A 25,384-nucleotide genomic window follows, 5' to 3' on the forward strand; every position below is an offset into this window, starting at 1 on the left:
GACATGGATGCCACAAATACTGTCCTGGACCTGGAGGCTTCACCCAATCTAAACCTCCTAATAGAGAGTGGAACACAACCTCTAGCGTCAAATACTTGTGATACTACTGCCGCTATTAATGAGAGGGGCAGGATCGAAGGGGCTGTCCCTAAGCAAAATCATAAGGGCAACAAACAAACTACTTCCAAACGAAAGAAGGCCCAGACTCCCCCCATCCCCCTAACGGTGATAAGCTCCCAGACGCTCCATCCTGCTCAACAGGAGGGTTACTTTCAAATAAGATCAGTCTACCCTTGAATCTTGATGACACTTTAATTGATCAAAGTCTGGAGGAAATTTTAGAGCTTAGTGTTGATGTTGGTAATCCACCCATAGCGCCTCCACAGGAGGAGGTTGGTGCAATCACTAGTAACTCCGCGATTTTTAACATGCTTAAAATAATGTTAGAACCCATAGAGGCTAGACTACGTTGCCTGGAAACTGTCCTAAAAAATATACACAAGGACATAAGCGCACCCAGTTTCACTTTAAATCCCAAAACCGCCCAGGCCACTAATCAGACTAAATCATCTAAACCCCAGGCGACCGTTAATAAAACCTTGGAATCCAATAAAGTGGCGAAGAATCGCTGTAATTCCTCAAATCAGACCGTCCCTAATACTAAGCCTCCTGTAGCAGAGAGAACTAAGAAAACCGATCCCGCCCAAACACCCTCCAATAATAACTCAACTCCCCAGGTTGCACCCAGGGATGGCCTATCCCAGCCTGCTAACCCTGAAGCACCTGATAAAGTGAAATGTAGGGCTCGGAAAAATATTCACCTTCCTCCTGATGCTTCTCCCTATGTGGTGATTCTCACTGGGGTCACTGAAATCCCTGCAACAGAACAAGAGTCGTATCAGGCTTTAAAAAATAAAGTATGCCATTGGTTAGCCAACAACTATCCCCTTCCGCCAAACATTCCTTGTAACATCCTGATGATAGAGAGAGCTCCATGGGTAGGAGATAATAGGAAAAATCTCCCAGGGGATTGTGTAGTGGTTACCTTCGAGAACACCGAGGTCGTAGACTTTATTTGTAGTAGTAGGGCTCCGAGATATCAGGCGAGCACGGTGACTGCTAGACCACTTTCATATTTCTATCTCCCACAAAATCAAGTCGACAATCGATGGAGCTGGTTTAAGGGACCTAACGGCCGTAAACCCAGACAGAAATCCAACTTTCCCTGGGAGTCACAAACCCCTGGTCTAGAGGAGGGTTGGGACGGGGATGGAATTTGGTTAGGAACAGAGGAGGCAGACCACCGCATGGTGGACCTTTTTTTGGCCCGCATTTCATTCAACCCTATCATTACCCCCAACAGCTGAATGGTCCTGTTAATCCCCTGTATTTCCCTATGGTGAATCGCTTTGAATGTCTCTCAAACACAGACTGGGTTGACTGACATATACAGGGCTCCCCAAAGGGAAGGGGACCTCAGACCATCTTAACTTCTCCCTGTGAGGTAGTGACAACAATAGATCCGCCCATAGGTAATCTTCCTTTTACCCCTGCTAAGAGTCTGGCGGAGTTTGAGAGCCAGAGTATACCTATTCCCCCCACCGATCCTATGGCGCCTTGTAAAATTCTCACCTGGAATGTGGCAGGTTTAAGTTCAAAGGCTCTAGACCCTATATGGCAAGGGTTTGTAAAACAATACGACATTATGGGATTTCAAGAAACATGGGATACCACAACAAACTTTGCACTGGATGGCTTTTGCAGGTTTTTCATTCCCGCAGTTTCTGGTGCAAGAGGAAGAGCAAAAGGCGGTCTATTAACACTGTGTTCCTTGGATCTGGCAGGAGTATTTAGACAAATAGAAACCGCATCCGCAAACACACTAGTCGTGGAGTGGACCCTACCTGATTCCCAAACTTTTTTATTGGTTAACTTTTACAACTCAAAGGAGTCCCCCTGTGTGAATGAACATTTGACTTTGTTATTAAATTTCTTGTCAGCCTATAGATATGACTGCACCTCTGCCCCAGAGATGATAATCCTGGGTGATTTTAACATCCACCCCTGTGAGGGAGATTGTCTTAATGATAGATATGGGGGCCTACCAACAGAAGCCATTCCCCATTTCGAGCACACAATGGAGGGTGAGTGCCTCGAGTCTCTCCTAGCGAATCGTAACTTATTTGAACTTGATCAAAGTAAGAAGGATCCCAGAGCCCCAACTTTTGTGGGCAAAGATGCCAACACCATCATAGATTTTATTTTTGTATCTTCTGGGGTTTTGGCAAAGGCACGCGAGTACATGGTGGTCACCGCTAGTTTCAGTGATCACAATCCTGTTCTCTTGTTGCTGGATCTAAATTGCTTTCGGACCCGTATATCGACAGACGTGGTAGCCCCAAAGGATTTGAAGACTAAAGACCAGGGAAGGCGACTAAAATGGGAGCAAGTAGTTCCCGAACAATTCTTTCAGTTACTCGCCCAAGAGTCCGAAGCCAACATGGCAGTGTGTCTGGATCCAACTGCCCAGGGATCTGAGGTCGTGGCTGCCTATGAGGAGATTTGTGCAAGGATCTCCAAGAATTTGGAGTTAAGGTCTGTTGGGCAAAGGAACAAGAAAACTTATAAATGGTTTAACAAAGAATGTTCGCAGAAACACACTGCCCTGCTGAAAGCCCTAAAACAAAAACCTAGGGACAGGCTTTTAGTGGCTAACCTAAGGAAGGACTATACAATCGCAGTCCTCAATCGTAAATCTCAAATTAAGGAGGAAGCGTGGGAAAACCTATTATCTTTGGATGTTTTGCGAGATAGCAAAAAGTTCTGGGCCACTGTTAACCAGCCTTTTTTTTCCGAAGATGGAAAAACTGACTTGGATTGTGTGATAGAAGATGGCAGATGGTTAGGCCACTTCGAAAATATTTATGAATCCACAGCATCTGGTTCACCTGATAGTGCCCATGACTCTCCCAACTTGGTAATGGAATTCAGCACTTTGGAGGTCGAAAGGGCGATTAAAGACACAAGTAAACACAAAGCCCCGGGCCCTGACGGGGTCCCTGCAGATCTCTATATCCAATACCCTCAATTTTGGTCAAAGATATTAACGAACGGTTTTAACGCTATACCCACAGGTGGCTTCCCTTCCTCTTGGTTCACCTCCATCATCGTGCCTATATTCAAGAAGGGGAACAGGGGGGATCCGGCTTGCTACAGGCCAATCTCCTTGCTGGACTCTGCCGTCAAGATCTTGGGCAGAGTCATCTTGCAAAGGCTCGGGGGTTGGCTTGAGGAGAGCGGGATCCTGTCGGACCTACAATATGGCTTCAGGGCACACAGAGGGACTATGGACCAGTGTCTTAACCTCCACCTTATTATTAGTAAGTACACTGTGGTGAAGGGGGGGCTTCTTTACATAGGTTTTATGGATCTATCATCCGCCTTTGATTTGGTTAACCGCTCAAAACTGTGGATTATTTTGCGTAATATGGGTTTGGACACAACTCTGGTCAATTTTTTACATGATCTTCATTTAAATTTGTATGCTTCTGTTAGGGTGAACAGGGATGGGAGGTGCACAGCGAAGTTTAAGTCCGGGAGAGGTGTCAGACAAGGTTGTATCCTGGCACCTCTCCTTTTCACACTGAACATCAACTCCCTGGGGAAATCATTGAACTCAGTCACCCCGGATATTCCACGTATGGGGGGGGTACCTATCCCGGTCCTCCTCTACGCGGACGACGCTGTCCTCTTGGCTCGGACTGGCACAGGCCTCCAAAAACTACTAGATCATTTTGGCCTCTTTATGGAAGCATTGGACCTTAAGATCAACACTGCCAAATCCCATGTCATGGTTACTGGTTCGCGAAAGAAACACACGAAGATCAGGTCCTTTAGCTGTAACAGCTCACCAATCTCCAGGGTCCCTTTCTTTTGCTACTTGGGCGTCACTTTTGACGAGAAAGGCGCACAAATGAGGCTAAAACAGAACGGAGTTACCAGATCCACCACAGCCCTTCTGCATTTCGCCAAAAGATTGGGCTCAAGACCTATGGAAGCCATGACGCGTATCTACAAAGCTAAATGTCTGGCAATTGCTTCCTACGGAGCCGCCATATGGGGCTATGTTGCAAGCCCAGGTATTCAAATCGCAGAAAACAACCTCATACGAGCCTTGCTATCTCTCCCAAAATCATCCCCTATACATACAATTCACAATGAAATAGGCCTGGGTCACGTCACTGACCTCCTAAAAATGTCCCCAGTGTTATGCTGGGTTAAAACCTGGACAAATGAGGAAATCAGTCTAAATCATTGTATTCTGAAAGACTGTATGTCTCTGGACAAAGCCGATAACATCCCGTGGCTGGCGTATGTTAGAGCGGCATGCGCGAGGCTAGGACGTCCAGAAATGTACTCTCTGCCACATAATTTAAAAAAAGAGGATATAAAATGGGTCAAACTGCATTTCCAAAATTTGTTGGAGGGTGAAAGGGAAATGGTTGAACTTGGCAAACCGATGGTACGTTCACTCTTCCAACTTTCTTCAACTACAGCCATGGAACCTTATCTGAAATATGTCACCAAGCCCTAGCATCGCTTTTTACTTATAAGGTTCAGGTTCAACCTAATACACCTTGTGCTTGGCTCGCAGTCAAAGTGGGGCTCACCAGAAAACTTACCCCCCTGTTCCTGTGATTGCTTTTCTACACAGGACACCCTTCACTTAGTTATGCTCTGCGAACATTACCTGGTGGCTCGGAAAAAATTCCTGGTCCCTATCCTGAAAGATCTGAACTTTGTCCAGGTTCGGCCAGCTTTACTATACTTACAGATGCTGAGCTCGGTACAGGTCACATATGGGGTTGCCTGTTTTCTGGTAGCAGCTGCCAGACAAAATAAATTAAGATCTGCTGCCACTATGAATCACGTAAATTGATATTTGCTGAAATGGACACTTACCACACCTACCTTTCTTTTTTAAACTTGGTAAATTTTTAACAAAAAATCTTTACTGTGTTCTTATGAAGGAGTTGCAATCTTTTTTCATACATGTTTAATTGTATTTTAACTTGGTATTATGTACGATGTTCTGCTTTTATGGTTTTAAATAACCGAATAAAGTTTCTTTGACTGACTGACTGACATAAAAGGGTGGGGAACCACCTTAAATAAAAATACATTTTAAATTTTAAAACAGAGGAATTTAAAACATTAAGACAATGCTGTTGATGGGTATGCTGGAACTAATTAAATTAGTGAATGATTTCCATTTTATCCAGCTCTCTTGCTGCCATTTTGTGAAATGTTATTGCTCTACAGGACAGTTGGATTGATGACCCTCCAAGGCATTGGATGACAGCAGCTCTGCATGTCCGTATTTCTTCCTTCCTTAAGGCTTCCCGAAGGACCGTTCTTCGGATAGCTGCCAGGGAGGGGCATATGCATAGCAGGTGTAAAAGGGACTCTTCCCGACTTCCGCATAAGCGACATTCCTTGGATTGCCAGAGGTATTTCCATTTTGGTGTCAGATCTTTTGATGGAAATGACCCCAGCCGCAATAACGTTAACTACTGTTTTCTCTCCTGGGAGAAATGATCGAGTAAATATGGTTGAGGTTTCAGCCGCTGATAGCCTTGAATCACGGTCCAGGCGTGTTTTTTTTTTGAGACAGCTGTTTTGTCCATTAATAGGGAGGTCCTTTTCATTGCGTTGTTCACTACGATTTTGAAACTGGAGTAAGTAGGGAGGGTAAGCCAAGGCTCCTCGACTTGCAGTGCCGTGAGAGTCTTTCAGAACGCTGAACGTTGAATTACTTAGCCTGGATTGGGTTTCAATTTCCTTCCAGCAGTAGTGTGCTAAGGTGGTATCCTCTGCGTCCCTCATTCTCCAGTAGTATTTCGCTAATGCCCCTTGTTTGTCGGGGGTCTGGTTTCTCAGGCCATACTCAAGACGAATTTTGGGATGGTGAAATGTGTCGGGGGATCAGGATTAGACCAACTTGGGTGACAGCAGATAATATTCACTCTTGCCCTAACAAATTAGCTGTAATGGATTTGTTATAGTTTAACTTGCACATTTTTGTGGTGGTGTGTTCTCCAAAGAGGCTCTTAATAAAGAAATTTTCATAACAGTACATATATTTCGATGAGACAGTCAGATTGTGCGTAAGAGCGTGGGTAAGGTTAATTTGTATTACTCCTCAGTACCCTGTGAGTGCCACACATTCAGCAGGAGTGGACTTGCACAGTTGCCTCAGATGATCTCAGTGGTGAGATTAAATCCAAGACAACCCCTGCTCCTGAGCGAAGAAGGGTGAGGGTGTCCCGCTCCATAGTGTCACCGTGCCACCGCTGCCCAACATTTACAAGTATCTCATCAACGCCACTTGCCACCGCGTTATTGGCGGGAGTTACTGAGTTACAGTTTAAAGGGTTTTCTGCATGTATTATTTTTCTAAAAAGACTTAAATCCATGCAACTGAACTTTCATCACGGGCACCATGTCGCCTAAGATTTTTTTAAATGTAAATGCCTTCAGTAGGCTCGGCTGGTGGAACCAACTGCCCACAACTTCTCTTACTGTTTAGTTGTAACTAACTCCAGAGCATCAAGCTATAGAATCGGCAGTAGAAAAAAACATAATCTTTAAAAAAAAATTTTTAGAGGTTTTATATAGCGCTGGCTAGACCCAGAGGTATCAGAGCACTTTACATTCGTAAGAAGATAGTAACGGTTAAAACGCAATATTTCAGCAGCAAGGCAAAAACAATATATCAACAGCATAGAATATAAAAAGAAAAAAGAGGAAAAAAGCCATGAAATGACAGATATAAAAGAAACAGATAGGTAGTATAATAGCTATATACATATATACAAGGAAATTGGAGATCAAGTGCAGGGCGCAAGATTAAGATCCCCAGTACTTATTGAGGAGGTGCATTTTGAGGTCTTTTTTGAAGCTGACATAAGAAGGGTTACATCTTAGGTCTTTGGGGAGGGCATTCCAGATGTTTGGGGCATTTCCAGAGAAGGAGCCGGATTGTGTGGATTTCCTATTTAGCAGGGGTGGGACAAGGAGGAGAGCGTTGGTGCCTTTTTAACACCTTGGGTGCTAGTGATATTTTCCCTCCTGTGCTGAAAATTATATTTTCCCATTGTTTGTGACAAGGTCAACTCATCATAAGCACAGCGCAGGTAACACCCATGATGAGCTGACCTTGTCACAAGCATCGAAGGAATTAAAGGTCGTGTGCTGCCCGCTTTGCAGAGTTTATTTGCGAGGTTTGGCGGTGTGTTTTGAGAGAACACTTTGTGTGCAATGCATGCTGTTTTGTAGGCGGATCTGCCTTCAATGCCATTTGAGAGTTCTGAGGGCAGGGGAGATGTGGTTGAAACATTTGCAGTCGGTGATGAGCCTGGCTGCAAGGTTGAGCACAGATTTGCGTGGAGCTAGGTGGACCTTGGGGATTCTGGTGAGGATGGCATTACCGTAATCAATTCGCAAAAGGACAAGTGACTGGACTACTAATTTAAAGTCATTCGTTGGGATAAAGGGTTTAATTTTCTTGAGATGTGAAGAGGGCTCCTTTAGCTGAGTTTTTTATGTGGACATTGAGAGTTAGGCTATTGTCGATGGAGATACTAAAAGATTTTACTGAGTTGGACAGGGAGAGTGAGCAGCTGAGGGCATTGAGGTCAGAGATCCAGGATTGAATGGGGACAGGGTCATATTTTGGGGAGAAGAGAATGATTTCAGTTTTTTGGGGGTTGAGTTTGAGAGGATGTAATTGGAACCAGGATTGGAACTCAGTGAGGGTGTTGTTAAGGTGTATGATGTCAGCATGGGTTTTGATCTTGTAGTAGAGTTGGGTGTCATCGGCATAGAGGTGGTAGTTGATTCCAACTTGTTTAAGAATGAGGGTGAGGGGTTCCATAAAGAGGTTAAAGAGAGAGGGATGGAGAATAGATCCCTGGGTGACTCCTAGGAAAACCGGAGTGGGGTTACATAGACAGTTGTTCATTTTGATTTGCTGAGTTCACTGTTGTAGATAGGAGACAAACCGTTTGTGGGCAGTACCATTGAGACTGAAGCAATCTCTGAGCACATTAAGTAGAGCAGAGCGGTTAACAGTATCAAACGGTGCAGAGTGATCCAGGAGGCTAAGAAGGCAGGTCTCGCCATTATCAAGGGAGTGGTGGATGTCATCGGCAGTTTCGGTGCTGCAGCCTTTCCCGAAGCCTGATTGTAGGGAGTCGAGTACGTTGACATTTCTATGTGTTTGTCTAATTGGAGCAGACACATGATGTTAAAGACTTGATGCTCAGTTACAGGGAGGAAGTTAAGCAATGAGGCATTGTTTTTAGTTGTGAGTTAGGGTGATTGGTTTCAAGAGGTGGAGATGAGGGTAAGTGTGGGCAGTAGTCTAGGGGAGGTGTAGTAAGTGAGTGAGGGGAATAGTTGGGGGAGGTGCTGTAGTGGGAAGAGTGAGGAGGGATCCGGGGTGTGGGGAATGTGGTATGTGTTTTACAACAATCTTCACAATAATGATTGAATCTAGGTAACTTAGACTTTATTTGTATGAAGCAAAATGGCATAGTGAGTGGGAACTGGAAGATCACGCGATCACCCCTTTGAGTACCATCCCTGGTAAAATCTAGAAGATGACTAGAAGGTAACATCCCCTTTGCTTTCTGTTTTCAGACACATCAACTTGAGCGCGATTCCTGAAAGTCTTGTGTTTGGTGGTAACCAAATCGACCTGCTTGTGGGAATCCAGAGACATATTTATCGCATTGACTTGGCCAAGCACTTGCCCATCATTTATCAAGTGAAGGTACTGCATGTCATTCTCTAAGCCTTTCCCTGTCTTACGTGTCTGCACTATTCTATTACTGTAGTCACACCGTATTGTGCGAGCGAATTGTGCGGTTGCTCGTAGACTCCATCCACACGTGGCTAGCTCTTTAATGCAGATCATACGTAGTGGATCAGTTCCTCGCTCAGGTTCACATTTTTTGTTCTCTTTATAGCAGTAGTACCTCATTGTTCTATATTCATCTTAAATCATTTTGACATGCAAGATTCTTCAAGTCAGAGATGGACTTATAATCCTGTTCCTATAGGCATCACTTTCCCTTGGGTTACTTCCAAAAAATCACTTGAATTTACTGTCAACCAGAAAATAACTGTGCAACTCCACATAGCAGAGCTGAACAAAACTACTTCTTTCCAGCTCTCCTTACTCAGGAAGCTCAAGCCCGCCATCTCACCAGCAGACTTCAGAAAAGTGGTACAAGGCCTGTTTCTGTCTCACCTGGTCTACCCAAAGCCTCCACGGTACCTCACACAACCATTTTACACTTCGCTGCACATCAGGTTAAAGGAGGAAGAAAATCAGATAGCATTTCAACCCTTCTCTTAGAATGGGTGATAAACTACCTGAAAAGACTAGCTGCCACTAGCATCACACATCACTCATGACATGGTCAGTGACATCACTCATGACATCACTGATGACACCATCCAGTGAATGTGTGACTTTCTGAAAAATAATTATGTTTTATATATGTATATGTAAAGGTCGATGGAAGAATAAATGTTTAAATAAGTGTCTAAAAGGATGTTTTAAAAAAAAAAAAATTGATTGGTTAACTAGCTTATTAAGTGTATCTTAGTGAATACATATATTAGTGAGTAATGTTTAAATATTTAAATATATGTATCAGTGTTTCACTTTGTGTATAAGTGGCTGCATGGGTTGGTGAGTAGCTACATGTGTGTGTATATGGGTTATTAGATTTTTTTTTAGTGTCAGTATGAGTGTCTGTATGGTTTGGTGGGGGTATTACTTAGCACATAGATGCATCAATGACTGACTCACTGTTTGTATGTGTTTTGAAGACAGCATATGTGCAGGACTGTATGGGTGGATGAGTGTGTATATGTGTGTGTTAGTGAGTGAATGACTGTCTCACTAGTGTCTTTATCAGTAACAACATATGTTTTAATCTAGTATATGTGAGTATTGATGTATATAAGTGAGTATATGTGAGAGTGAGAGATTGTAAGAGTTCCTGTTTAAATAAGTATGTGTTTCCATAAGTGATTGTTTAAGAGAGTAAGTATGTGTAAGTTTCCTTAGAAGTAAGGTGGTAGTGTGTGTATAGTTGTATATGCAAATAAATGGATGTTCAATAGTTTATTTGCATGTGTGAGTATGTGTGTGAGTAACTTTTGGATGACTGTCGGTGTGTATAAGGATGTATAGGTGTATCACTACATATGATGAGTGAGTATATGTTTGAGTGACTATATAGAACTGTTGGTGAATGAGTGGATGTGTATATAGATGGTGGAATTACTCAATTGGTTGTTGTAACTGGTATGGGTATCTCCATTTTTTTGAAAATGTTAGTTTCTATTTTTGAATATGTGTTTCAAGGGTTACATTACACTGAAAGGAGGTCTGTCACTGTGTCACAAGGATGGTGTCATCAGTGATGTCATGAGTGATGTCACTGACCATGTCATGAGTGATGTAATATGTGACGTCATCGAATTTGGAAAAGGGGGGTGGTGATGGACAGAGTTTCTGAATGATGCAGAATACTCTTACCCAGTCAAGAGATCAGGGCTTTATCCATCACCGTTTTTTAGCTCACTGCACCATCCCAGCTCAGAACCTGGCTATATGCAAATTAGTCTGTTCCTGTCCCAGTGCATGATGGGAACAGGGCAAACCAAACTACCAAGCCAATTCTTATACTGGGAAGGAAACAAGCTTCCGGGGACCGGTTTCTGGCATTTCAGCCGTCGTCGGCCCGGCTGGCTTGAATCCTGATGGTGCAATGAGCAAGGGACTCACGTCTGAGTATACCCTCCCACACATAGTGTGGACAAACCGAATTTGGAAAAGGGGGGTGATGATGGACAGAGTTTCTGAATGATGCAGAATACTCTTACCCAGTCAAGAGATCAGGGCTTTATCCATCACCGTTTTTTAGCTCACTGCACCATCCCAGCTCAGAACCTGGCTATATGCAAATTAGTCTGTTCCTGTCCCAGTGCATGATGGGAACAGGGCAAACCAAACTACCAAGCCAATTCTTATACTGGGAAGGAAACAAGCTTCCGGGGACCGGTTTCTGGCATTTCAGCCGTCGTCGGCCCGGCTTGCTTGAATCCTGATGGTGCAATGAGCAAGGGACTCACGTCTGAGTATACCCTCCCACACATAGTGTGGACAAACCGAATTTGGAAAAGGGGGGTGGTGATGGACAGAGTTTCTGAATGATGCAGAATACTCTTACCCAGTCATGTGACATCATCCGCAGTGCATTGCAGGCGCGCAAGTTATAGTGAGTCCAACTAACTATAACGTGGGAATTTCAATGGTTTTATGTCAGTAAAATTTCCAGCTAACTATTACTGGTGTGAAACCTATGGTTTTTTCAGTGAATTTCATAGGTTTTTTAAATGCTAATTCCTAACTATATATAGGGCCTCAAACCTATGTTTTTTTCAGTGAATTTCAAAGGTTTTTTAATAGCAAATTTCTATAGCTATGAAATGTAATATTTTTTATAATGAATCCTATATTGTATATTTATGTAATACTATTTTTTAATGTATATTGTTCATGTTTTTTTTTTTCATGACTTTTCTTGAGAAACATTCGGATTTGGATTATCATGTCCTATACTTTGGAATTTTTGAAAGACTGACTTTGAGGATGCTATAAATTACTCTAGTCTGCCCGAATTGTGTGGGTAAAATTGATACCTAGTCACTTTGAATAAGAATGTACTTACGTCTCGTCAAACATTTGGAAGAAATATCTAGTTATATGACAACAGGATACCGACATAACTTGAGGGAAATAAGAACGCCCTGAAGAAGTTCTGTTGTACAGAACGAAACGTTTCGGCTGGCTGTGGTACATAAACTTAAGGAAAATAAAAGCATTTGAATATACACCAAGATTCAGCGCTTCAATAAGGACTCTAAGTGATATGATTTGATTGGACTTATTGTGCAAGTGGTGCTGTGCCAAACCTTGGAATGTTCTCCACTACTCTCTACTATTTACTCTCTCCTACTCCACTACTCTCAAATACTCACTCTCTATTACTCATTCTATTCTACTCTACTACTCTCTACTACTCATTCCCTACCACTCACTGTCTACTACTCTCTACTACTCACTCTCTACTACTCTCTCTCTACTACTCACTCTTTACTACTCACTGTCTACTACTCTCTACTACTCACTCTCTACTTCTCACTCTCTACTACTCTCTACTACTCACTCTCTACTACTCTCTCTACTATTCACTCTCTACTACTCACTCTCTACTACTCACTCTCTACTACTCTCTACTACTCTCTCTCTAATAGTCTCTACTACTCACTCTACTACTCACTCTCTACTACTCTCTACTATTTACTCTCTCTGCTACTCACTCTCTACTACTCTCTACTACTCACTTTCTACTACTCACTCTCTACTACTCTCTACTACTCACTCTTTACTACTCTCTACTACTCACTCTCTACTGCTCTCTACTACTCACTCTCTACTACTCTCTACTACTCACTCTACTATTCACTCTACTACTCTCTACTACTCACTTTCTGCTACTCTTTCTACTGCTCTCTACTACTCTCTACTACTCACTCTCTACTCTCTATTACTCACTCTCTACTCTCTACCGCTCTACTTCTCTCTCTACTAGTCTCTATCGCTACCTCTCTACCTCTACCTCTACACCTCTACCTCTCCACCTCTACCTCTCTACCTCTCTACACGCACACATATATATGCATATGCATTTATATATATGTATGTGTGTATATATATATATATATATATACATACATATATAATCTGTATATCTATATAAATACAAATATAAATGCATGCATACATATACATATATGCATACAGATGCATGTTATTTACATGAAAGTTTAAAAAACACTAATAAAAGCGAAGCTAAAAAGCCACCTCATTACAAACAGAACGGCTTTAACTTAAACGAGGGCGAGATCTATTGCATTTTCAATGCTTGTTTACTTTGGGTCCGTCAAGAAGGCATTCAGATGTGTCACACATTTGGCATAAATTCTGAATGTTAGCACTCTAGTTGCTCATTAGATCACTGTAGTAAAGCTACTGCTCACCAGGGAAGTCTGCTGCTGGTATTCAAAGTGCATGTTTCAGTCTGCATGTCAGAATTTTTTAATGAAATTGAAGAGGATTTGAGAAGTCACTCAAAATGTGCCCTAATTTTTCTTTCTGCAGCACTAATCATGCTTTCTATGGCAAAATATACCCCCTCGTTTTGTTCCTTTTTAAATTAAATATTTTAAGAGTTACCACTTTATTCCAATCAAGATGGCTTCAGATGTGCCATACCTTTGTAATAAGTAGGACTGTTAGCGCTCTAGTAGTTCTTTAGAACACTCTGGGACATTCTGTCATTGGGCTATACTTGGGCTACATCTGGGTGATATTTGGGCTACATTTGGGCTCTTTTGTCTCTGGTGGCCATCTTGGGAGACTGCATGTCAGAATTTTTTAATGAAATAGAAGAGGATTTGAGAAGTCACTCAAAATGTGCCCTAATTTTTCTTTCTGCAGCACTAATAATACTTTCTATGGCATAATATACCCCCTCATTTTGTTCCTTTTTAAATTAAATGTTTTAAGAGTTACCACTTTATTCCCATCACGATGGCTTCAGGTGTGCTATACCTTTGTAATAAGTAGGACTGTTAGCGCTCTAGTTGTTCTTTAGAACACTCTAGAAGGCTGCAGTAGAACACAAAGGAATCAACTGACAGTCTCTGTCCTTGTTGGATGTACATGTTTTACTGAGAATGTCGGACTTCATTCTCACATGACTGAGAAAGATAATGTGAATTTACAGAAAATATGCTTTCAGTTTAGCTTATAGATCCCCTTCCAAACCACTGTGGGAAAATCATGAGATATTAGTTTTCTTTCAAACATTATTCATGATATCAGAGCAGAAGGCTTTTTCACATGGTAAAATCACCTTAGAACACACCACAATTCCTAAAATGAGTATGGTACCATCAACAAATGATTTATAATGTAACTAAAGTCCTAAAACCCTCTATTAACTGCAATGCTTTTTAATGAAGTGCTATCATGTATATTGGCCCCAAGATGGCTGCCAACACTTCTTGGATGCAGTGCTGACAGCCAATCAGATCAGATGTGTGGTTAGGCTCCGCCCAGATATATATATTTTTTTGAACCTAAATTACTCAAAATCCACTGGAGCACATATCTTGAGACATAGCAAAGACACATCGGGCTACCAGCCCCTACAATTTTGCCAAGTTTTGTGGAAATCCATTCAGCCGTTCGGGCTAAAAGTGAGTCCAACCACCCTATGGAAATTAACATAGGGAAAACACGTTTAGGTAATGTAAATGTAAATGTACATGTATTTATATAGCGCAAATCGCCCACATCGCAGGCATCTATGCGCTTGCTTAGGGAACCTGTCCTGGTATTCCCCTGTGAGATACCCCGGCAGGGTATCCACAAGGTGAAAGCCAGGCATCCCGCCGCGAGGGGCTGTTGTGGAGATTAAGCAAGCTATTGCCCAGAGTCGCAGAGTGTGAACCCGTGAGTTGAGTAGGCACCGGAGTGAGAATTATCAAGTCCGTGGAATTATTGAGCCCAACCCCCGTCGGGGCGGGGAATTGAACCCTGGTCCAGGGCCGATCTCAGCTTCCGGGTCTGCCGCCTCTAACCCCTGAGCCACACTTCTCATATATATATATATATATATATATATATATATATATATATATATATATATATATATATATATATATATATATATATATATATATATATATATATATATATATATATATATATATATATATATATATATATATATATATATATATATATATATATATATATATATATATATATATATATATATATATATATATATATATATATATATATATATATATATATATATATATATATATATATATATATATATATATATATTACCTACTGGCGATAGCCAGTAGGTATATATAGTTAGGATTTTTTCTCTATGGAACTTTTGAAAATTCTATGCCTAATAACTTTGGCGTTTGTGGACGGAATCGGCTGAAATTTTCAGGAAAATGGCACATTTTGTTTCTGAGCAGCCCCTGAAAATTTGGGGGGGTTTCGTCAAGGGGGGGCCGAGAAAAAAGGGGGGTCCCAAAACGCGTTTTTCCCATGTTAATTTCCATAGGGCCTTTGGCCTCACTTTTAGCTCGAACGGCTGAATGGATTTGCACGAAACTTGGCAAAATTGTAGGGACTGTTAGCCCGATGTGCCTTTGCTAGGTCTCAATATATGTGCTCCAGTGGATTTTGAGAAATTAACGTTCAAAACAAGATATATATCTGTAACAGCGCTCCGGGCTGCGCTCCGGTCCGCTTACTTTTCGCGAAACGGAACTTTGCAATGCGAAGCTGATTGGCTCCCCGGTGTCTGTCAACATTCTAAACAGTCCGGAGCGGCCGCCATCTTATCTCTCGGTAGGATCGAGAGACAAGAGGAGGCCAAAACAAAGGGGGAATGAAGGAAAGGGGGCAAGGTATACCCCTCTTGACCCCCTAGGAATGTTGTTGGGGTTATTAAAGGGTCCCGTGGGGAAAATAAAAAAAAAATTATTTTTCACGGTAGAAGCGCTTCTCGGGCCGCGAACTGGGCCGCAAACTGGTAGCGAAACGGGAATTCGCCATTTTGTGCTTCGTTTTAATTAAATTACTAGGTATAAGGGGGTGCGGGAGACGTATCCTAATCCCTTATGTTTTCTGAGGGTGGCTGAGGAGGCTCATATATGTTGATACATGTCTTCCAGCGGCTGTGCGTGAGCTTTTTTTTTTTTTTGCTGCGTGAAGTCTGTTAACGTTCGATTCGATGGAAATCAGGAAGTGTTGACCGCCAATTTGTCAGTGCGATAAAATATTTTGTTATAAATGAATCCTTATTGATAAACATTGTCTGCGCCATCTTGCCTTTTTTCCAATGCCACAATTTTGTCGTGCACGGCAGCCATTTTAGATGCCAGGCCGGTCCCAGGCTATCACCTAGCCCTGCGGATGTAGTTTATGGCCCCAGCTGTAGAGAATCCAGACATGCCAACCCTCCCGATTCAGGCGTGAGACTACTGATTTCAGTGCTAGTCTCCTGCCTCCCGATTTCTGCAAGCAAAAACCCGGGGGCATATTACCAACAACTAGCGATAATTTTTGTCTCTAACTTGTTTAGAGACAAAAATTATCGCCGCACATCGGCGATTTTTATCGCAGATAAACCTTGCTATTAGCAAGGTTTATCGCAAATGCGATAAAAAACGGCCGCAATGCATGAATATCGCTGAAAAGTCAGCGATATTCATGCATTATCGAGCAAATGCTCTTAGCCATGTTATCCACCTCCCATTGGATAACATGGCTAAGAACTGCTCAGGGCAGGTGTTAGCTTTTGGAGATATTCGCGCTTAGCGCGAATATCTCCAAAAGTTGGTAATAGGAGATAGCGATGTTAGGGACTGTTTCCAGTCGCTAACATCTTGGCACGCCCACTTTGCATGTCATTAGTGATAAATATCACTGACATGCAAAGCGGGGCCCAAGATGGTCGCTATCTCCTTTTAGCTGTTACTAACTGGTGTTAGCGACAGCTTGGTAATAGGGAGATAATTTTATCTCCGCTTTCTTGGCTTTTAAAGCCAAAAAAGTGGAGATAAACCCCCTTGATAATATGCCCCACGATTCCTCGGGGGTTTCAGCTGACAAGGCTTGGTATTGTGTTACGTGGTAATTTTTCCAGGAATCGTCAGAGGGTCGATGCAGGGGTTCTAGAAGGGGTGAGATAAACCATTTAAGCCTGATGAACAAGCGCATGGTCTTTTAAAGATCTGTGAAGTACTCGGGCGGCGGTGTGTGTGTGTCCTCTTTCAGGAGCGGGCGGGGGGGGGAAGCACTGCCAGCAACTTGCCAGGCCAGGCAGTGTTCAACATTTGCATCACCCTTTCTCTGCCTGCTATTGCGCTCCATGCTTCGGAAAGGTAAGAAAAAGAACGTGCATTTGAGTTTGAAATGTCCGATCCTGTAGCAGTACACTTGCAAAGCCCACACATGACAATAACCCGATTCAAGGCCCCATTCACCCGATTTTTTAAAAATATATAGCACTCCAACAAAGTAGGATTATAAAACTTTATTAACTTTTAAATATAACGAACGGAACAAAAACTGTAAAAACATTTTTGACAAAAAAAAGCAACAATGGTTAGAAGCTGTCTTTTGTGCGAATAGTCCCAAGGCAGCACAACGTGCTGAGTTCTGGACGGCACCCAGGTGATGTCACCTGGGTGCCGCACTGGTTTTTGGGATCCTACAATGCAGCTGAGAAAAACAGCGTGGGGCGTCCCGGGTGGTGCGCAGTGAGGCCTCGTCAGTAGCGGTCTGTTGTGCGAATAGTCCCAAGGCAGCAGAAGGCGCTGAGATGTGGATGGCACCCAGGTGATGTCCAGTAAACTGCCGCACTGGTTTTGGTATCCTACAATGCTGCTCCGAAAATTGGCGTGGGGCGGCCCGGGGGGGGCGTGGGGGAGGCGGCGTGAACGGGTCTCCCCAGGTGGCGGCCATCCAGCTGAGTTGCGCCCGCTCTTGCGGCTACAGCGTCTCGCTCACCATGTTGTTGAGTTGCTCCCACTCTTGCAGTGCAGCGATAGGCGGCTGCCACAGGACTCTTAAAATGGCGGACGGCTCTTCGGTTTTGGGCCTGGTCCACTAAAATGGCCCTGGGACACCTTGGAACTCGGACGCTAGCCTGCTAGGGCTTGGGCTCCATTCTCGAAAGCGTCCCCTCAGCCGTGAAGATTCTACAAAAGTCTTGGGGGCCCTCGACTCCTGCAGGCTTCCGGTGGGGAGCGGCTGCCATGATTGCTCGCGGAATGACCAGGACGGAGCCACGAGATGGTGGTGCTCTCATGCTGACGCCAGCTTCAGTCTGAATCATCCAGAAACAAGGTGGGGCTTTCATCGTTTGGGAAAAAAAAATGTTCTAAACCAATGAAAAGTGTTATTTTTAGGTCATATGACCCAGCCTTCCATCTTTAGGAAACCAAAAGTAAAATGAACCAATGAAAAGTTTTATAAACAAGTCACATGACCTGTTATGCAGCATAGGGCTACAAAAAGCGTAGGAAATCCGTTGGCACGTGAGGCGGCGTCAGTAGCGGACCGATGTGCGAATAGGCCGAAGGCAGCACAACGCGCCGAGATCCGGATGGCACCGAGTTAGTGTCCAGCAAGTTGCTGCACTGGTGTGGCTATCCTACAATGCTGCGCCGAAAGTCGGCGTGGGGCGCCCCGTTGGCCTGTGAGGTCGCGTCAGTCAGTGGGGGCTGTGCGTCTCCCCCAAGATGGAGGCTCCTCGGCTGCAGTGGGGCGCCCCTTAGCGTTTCACTCGCCGTCCAACTGAGTTGCGTCCGCACTTGCGGCTACAATAGGCCAAAGGCAGCACAACGCGCCGAGATCCGGATGGCACCGAGGTGGTGTCCAGCAAATTGCCGCACTGGTGTGGCCATCCTACAATGCTGCGCCGAAAGACGGCGTGTCCAGCTGAGTTGCGGTCACTCTTGCGGTACAGTGACTCGAACGCGCCGAGATCCGGATGGCACCGAGGTGGTGTCCAGCAAATTGCCGCACTGGTGTGGCCATCCTACAATGCTGCGCCGAAAGTCGGCGTGGGGTGCCCCGTTGGCTTATGAGGTGATGTCAGTAGTGGACCGATGTGTGAATATGTCGGAACCAGCACAAGGCGCCAAGATCCGAATGGCAAGTCCTGGATGTTGAGTGCCATAGTTGAGAGTTCTGAGCAGTGCTTTGTTAGACTGTCTGAAGCTTATTTGCACCTGCTGCAGCTTCACTATTGCCCTGGTGTGGCCAAAGGTCGCACATGACATAGGCGGCCGGCTCCCGAGGTCCGGCGGAACTTTTTTCCTTTTCCTTTCTGCTTCTTGTCCTACAATCCGTTTCATCTGAAGACACGACCAGGTCCCTGAATGTGTGCAGGGGGACGCTATTGATTGAATGAAAATGGCGGCTTGACACAAAGCTGACTCAAGCGTTGCTGTTGATGCTATACAGACAAAAATTGGTTTTCAGTTTGTACATTCTTCAGGATTTTTTTTTCCATCCAAGGCTGATTGAGAGTTTGTAGAAAAATGGCTTCAGATTTTCCACATATTACTCTTCAACATTCTTCCTAAATGTAACAATGTGAGACTCACTAGGAGAACGGCTGTTTATCTTTCCCTTCAAAATGCTGCCAACAATATTTTCTGAATGGAAGACACCATCTTGTAGCATAAAGGGCCGAAAGGGGTTCTGGTCTGGCCGATGGTTGGTGGAGACATTTTGACTATATCTTGGACCTGCCCGGCCTCACCCAAAATGGCGCCGGTATAAATGGGACTCGTAACTCCTTGTTGTGTACTGGTTGAACAACCTTGATATCACGAGATATGAATGCAGTTTTGATGCTCATGGCGGGCGGGGACGAGAATTGATTGAATATTTCGACATCCCTATTGATATTAAGTTCTGATGTGTTATTGATTACTGTACTATTGAAAGTTCGAATTTCAGTTTGCTCCGTGGCCGGCCCACGTGGTTATAGGCCCGTATTTGTATGCTGACATTTTCACAATAAAGGTTTTTAAAACAAAACATGGTAGTAGTATTTACATTGGTAAAGTTTTTACTTTTAGTCACTGTTTTCGAATCAGTAAAAGGCAAGTGAAATAAAGCAGTCCAATTACATGACGGATAAAAGGTATAATACGTAGGAACGCAGTAAAGATAAATGGTCAAGGGCAGTTGTGTTTTCCACTCCTGCAACATAAAGTGATCGATAAGAATCTGATAATCAGGCGTATCGGCGACTAAGACAGCAGGCCGAGTCTCTTTTACTCAACGGCTCCGTCATGGAACGAAGAAACGCCCTTTTTCTCGAAAAAGGAATATATTTTACTTGCAGGATAGTTGTAAATTTTCCGGGAAAGTACATATATGTTTTTTAAAAAAAAGATCGAAATCAATAAAAAGCGTATTTTTTAGGTCATATGACCAAGCTTTTCATTATTAAAATAACAAAAGTAAAAAGAACCAATAAAAAGTTTTATTAACAATTCACATGACCTGTTATGCTTACGTTACGCGCTGCGCGCCGCGCCCCGGATCACTTCCGGGTGCGCTAACGCGGCGTGTCATATAACGCATTACGCGACAACGTAGGTCAAGAATATAGTCACAATGTCTCCACCAACCAGCGTTCGGAACACAACCCCTTCCAGCAGTCCGAAAAGTTCTGTAAAATGACAACAGAGGGGACAGGCAACAAGAACCATCAGTCAAAGAGGGGAGGGCAAGTTCTTCTCTACCGGGTCATGTTGGGGCGCTACCGGAACTGATCGAATTGGTAGTCTACAGTGTTTCTGGATGTTTCAGACTAAAGCTGGCGTCAGCATGAGAGCACTACCATCTCGTAGCTCCGTCGAGGCCATTCCACGAGCAGACATGGCAGCCGCTCCCCACCAGAAGCCTGCGGGAGTCGGGGGCCCCCAAGACTTTTGTAGAATCTTCACGGCTGAGGGGACGCTTTCGAGAATGGGACCCAAGCCCTATCAGGGAAGCGTCCGAGTTCCAAGGTGTCCCAGGGCCATTTTAGTGGACCACGCCCAAATCTGAAGAGCCGGCCGCCATTTTGAGAGTCCTGTGGCAGTCGCCTATCGCTGCACCGCAAGAGTGGGCGCAACTCAACTACATGGTGAGCGAGATGCTGTAGTCACAAGAGCGGGCGGTAAACAGCTGAATGGCGGAAGAGGCACAGTGTAGCAAAAGCGGGCGGAATGGCAACTAAAACGGTAAAGGGGCGCCCCACTACAGCGTGTCTTCAGGTCAAACGGATTGTGGGACAAAGTCCAGAATAGAAGAGTCATCAAAAGGCAAAAAGTTCCGCCGGACCCCGGGAGCCGGCCGCCTATGTCGGGGGCGATCTCAGGCTACACCAGTGCTATAAGACTTGGGGAGGGGGTCGGAGCCAAGCGTCTTCTCCGAGTCCGTGCCATCACACCGCCCGTCAAGCGGTTTAGGGAGGTACCATATAACATTGTTTTCAAATGCAGTCAGGTCCACCAGGGCCGGCTCTAGGCTCATGGTGGCCCTGTGCAGGGAGCGTAGGTGGGGGCCCCGGAAGAGGGGGTCCGGACCCTCATGGACATCGATTCGCCAAAATGTTATGGGTGACAAAAGCGACATGTCACTCCCTTTCACAGGTGTGTCTAACCTTGGACTTTCGACGGCCTCTTATTTACTGCTTGAGGTGTTATGGAAAGAGCAAGAAATGGAGACAACAGAAAAGTAAACAAAGCTCCATGGGCCCTCTTTAGTTTCTGTTCTCTCTGTCAGTCAGTCTCTCTCTCTGTCAGTCTCTGTCAGTCAATCTCTCTCTCAGTCAGTCTCTCTCTCTGTCAGTCTATCTCTCTCTGACAGTCTCTCTCTCAGCCAGTAAGTCTCCCAGTCTCTCTCTCTCTCTCTTAGTCTCTCTCTCTGTCAGCCAGTCTCGCTCTCTCCCAATCAGTCTCTCTCTCTCCCAGTCAGTCAGTCTCTCTCAGTCAGTCATTCTCTCTCTACCTCAGTCAGTCTCTCCCTGTCAGTCCCCCTCTCAGTCAGTCTCTCTCGCTCTCTGTCAGTCTCTCTCAGTCAGTCAGTCTCTCTCAGTCAGTCTCTCTCGCAGTCAATCAGTCTATCTCTCTTAGTCAGTCAGTCTCTGCCTCTCTCTCTGTCTCTCTCTCTCTGTCAGTCAGTATCTCTCTACCTCAGTCAGTCAGTATCTCTCTACCTCAGTCAGTCTCTCTCTCTGCCAGTCAGTCTCACTCTCAATCAGTCTCTCTCTCTCTGTTAGTCAGTCAGTCACTCTCTTAGTCAGCCAATCTTGCTCTCTCTCTCTGTCAGTTTCCTAGCCAGTCAGTCTCTCAGTCAGTCAGTATTCAGTCCCTGAGTCAGTCAGTCAGTCTCTCTCTCTCTCAACTCTCTCTCTCTCTCTCCATTCTCTCTCTCAACTCTGTCCACTCCATCTCCACTGTCTCTCCACTCTCTCTCCACTGTCTCTCTCTCCACTTTCTCTCTCTCTACTCTCTCTCCACTCTCTCTCCACTATCTCCCTCCACTCTCTCTACTCTCTCTCCACTCTCCCCCCCACTCTCTCCCCACTCTCTCTCTCCACTCTCTCCACCCTCTCTCCCTTCACACTCTCTCTCTACTTTCTCTCCACTCTCTCTTTCTCTCCGCTCTCTCTCTCCCTCTCTCTCTCCACTCTCTCACTCTCTCACTCTCTTTCCACCCTCTATCTACTCTCTCCACCCTCTATCTACTCTCTCCACCCTCTATCTACTCTCTCCAGCCTCTTTCTACTCTCTCTCCACTCTCTCCACACTCTCTCTCTCTGCACTGTCCCCTCCACTCTCTCCCTCCACTCTCTCCCTCCACTCTCTCCCTCCACTCTCTCCCTCCACTCTCTCTCTCCACTCTCTCCCTCCACTCTCTCTCTCCACTCTCTATGCACTCTCTCCTCTCTCTCTCTCCACTCTCCACTCTCTCTCTTCTATCTCTCTCTCCACTGTCTCCTCCACTGTCTCCCTCCACTCTCTCTCTCCACTGTCTCTCCACTCTCTCTCCTTCCTCTCCACTCTCTCTCTCCACTCTCTCTCTCCACTCTCTCTCTCCACTCTCTCTCTCCACTCTCTCTCTCCACTCTCTCTCTCTCCACTGTCTCCCTCTCCACTGTCTCTCTCTCCACTTTCTCTCTCTCTCCACTGTCTAGCTCCACTCCCTCCACTCTCTCTCTCTCTCTCTCTCTCCACTGTCTCCTCCACTGTCTCCCTCCACACTCTCCCTCCACTCTCTCTCTCCACTGTCTCTCCACTCTCTCTCTCCACTCTCTCTCTCCACTCTCTCTCTCCACTCTCTCTCTCCACTCTCTCTCTCCACTCTCTCTCTCTCCACTCTCTCTCTCTCCACTGTCTCTCTCCACTTTCTCTCTCTCTCCACTGTCTAGCTCCACTCCCTCCACACTCTCTCTCTCTCTCTCTCTCTCTCTCTCTCTCTCTTCACTGTCTCTCTCACCACTTTCTCTCTCTCTCTCCACTCTCTATCCACTGTCTAGCTCCACTTTCTCTCCACTCTCTCTCTCTACTCTCTCTCCACTCTCTCTCTCTCCACTCTCTCTCCCTCCACTCTCTCTCCCTCCACTCTCTCTCCCTCCACTCTCTCTCCCCCCACTCTCTCTCCCCCCACTCTCTCTCCCTCCACTCTCTCTCCCTCCACTCTCTCTCCCTCCACTCTCTCTCTCTCCACTCTCTCTCCACTCTCTCTCTACTCTCTCTCTACTCTCTCTCCACTGTCTTTCTCTCCACTCTCTCTCCACTCTCTCCACTGTCTCCCTCCACTCTCTCTCTCTCCACTCTCTTGCTCACTCTCTCCACTGTCTCCATGCTCTCTCCACTCTCTCTCTCTCCACTGTCTAGCTCCACTTTCTCTCCACTCTCTCTCTCTCCTCTCTCTCCACTCTCTCTCTCTCTTAGTCAGCCAATCTTGCTCTCTCTCTCTGTCAGTTTCCTAGCCAGTCAGTCTCTCAGTCAGTCAGTATTCAGTCTCTGAGTCAGTCAGTCAGTCTCTCTCTCTCTCAACTCTCTCTCTCTCTCTCCATTCTCTCTCTCAACTCTGTCCACTCCATCTCCACTGTCTCTCCACTCTCTCTCCACTGTCTCTCTCTCCACTTTCTCTCTCTCTACTCTCTCTCCACTCTCTCTCCACTATCTCCCTCCACTCTCTCTACTCTCTCTCCACTCTCCCCCCCACTCTCTCCCCACTCTCTCTCTCCACTCTCTCCACCCTCTCTCCCTTCACACTCTCTCTCTACTTTCTCTCCACTCTCTTTCTCTCCGCTCTCTCTCTCCGCTCTCTCTCTCCCTCTCTCTCTCCCTCTCTCTCTCCCACTCCACTCTCTCACTACTCTTTCCACCCTCTATCTACTCTTTCCACCCTCTATCTACTCTTTCCACCCTCTATCTACTCTCTCCAGCCTCTTTCTACTCTCTCTCCACTCCCTCTCCACTCCCTCTCCACTCCCTCTCCACTCTCTCTGCACTATCCCCTCCACTCTCTCCCTCCACTCTCTCCCTCCACTCTCTCCCTCTCCACTCTCTCTCCACTCTCTCTGCACTATCCCCTCCACTCTCTCCCTCCACTCTCTCCCTCCACTCTCTCCCTCCACTCTCTCCCTCCACTCTCTCCCTCCACTCTCTCCCTCCACTCTCTCCCTCCACTCTCTCTCCACTCTCTATGCACTCTCCCTCCACTCTCTATGCACTCTCTCTCCTCTCTCTCTCTCCACTCTCTCTCTTCTATCTCTCTCTCCACTCTCTCTCTTCTATCTCTCTCTCCACTCTCTCTCTTCTATCTCTCTCTCCACTGTCTCCTCCACTGTCTCCCTCCACTCTCTCTCTCCACTGTCTCTCCACTCTCTCTCCTTCCTCTCCTTCCTCTCCTCTCCTTCCTCTCCTCTCCTTCCTCTCCACTCCTTCCTCTCCACTCTCTCTCTCCACTCTCTCTCTCCACTCTCTCTCTCCACTCTCCACTCTCTCTCTCCACTCTCTCTCTCCACTGTCTCTCTCCACTGTCTCTCTCTCCACTGTCTCTCTCTCCACTGTCTCTCTCTCCACTGTCTCTCTCTCCACTGTCTCTCTCTCCACTGTCTCTCTCTCCACTGTCTCTCTCTCCACTTTCTCTCTCTCCACTTTCTCTCTCTCTCCACTGTCTAGCCCCACTCCCTCCACTCTCTCTCTCTCTCTCTCTCTCCACTGTCTCCTCCACTGTCTCCCTCCACTCTCTCTCTCCACTGTCTCTCCACTCTCTCTCCTTCCTCTCTCTCCTCTCCTTCCTCTCCACTCTCTCTCCACTCTCTCTCTCCACTCTCTCTCTCCACTCTCTCTCTCCACTCTCTCTCTCCACTCTCTCTCTCCACTCTCTCTCTCCACTCTCTCTCTCCACTCTCTCTCTCCACTCTCTCTCTCCTCTCTCTCTCTCCACTGTCTCTCTCTCCACTGTCTCTCTCCACTGTCTCTCTCCACGTTCTCTCTCTCTCCACTGTCTAGCTCCACTCCCTCCACTCTCTCTCTCTCTCTCTCTCTCTCTCTCTCTCTCTCTCTCTCTTCACTGTCTCTCTCACCACTTTCTCTCTCTCTCTCCACT

At 45.4% G+C, this 25,384-nt stretch overlaps 1 protein-coding gene across 1 annotated transcript in view; it reads left to right on the top strand.

Annotated features, from left to right (window-relative positions):
• The window catches only part of WDR97 (WD repeat domain 97), a 474,462-nt gene that overhangs the window by 150,606 nt on the left and 298,472 nt on the right, over window positions 1-25,384 (top strand). The window contains exon 10 of the mRNA XM_086966430.1: window positions 8,704-8,836. Within this exon, the coding sequence (XP_086822556.1) occupies window positions 8,704-8,836 (133 nt within the window). The remainder of the gene's footprint in view (window positions 1-8,703; window positions 8,837-25,384) is intronic.

The sequence above is a fragment of the Lissotriton vulgaris genome, chromosome 4_1 (assembly GCF_964263255.1).
Source record: "Lissotriton vulgaris chromosome 4_1, aLisVul1.2, whole genome shotgun sequence".
Taxonomy (NCBI): Eukaryota; Metazoa; Chordata; class Amphibia; order Caudata; family Salamandridae; genus Lissotriton; species Lissotriton vulgaris.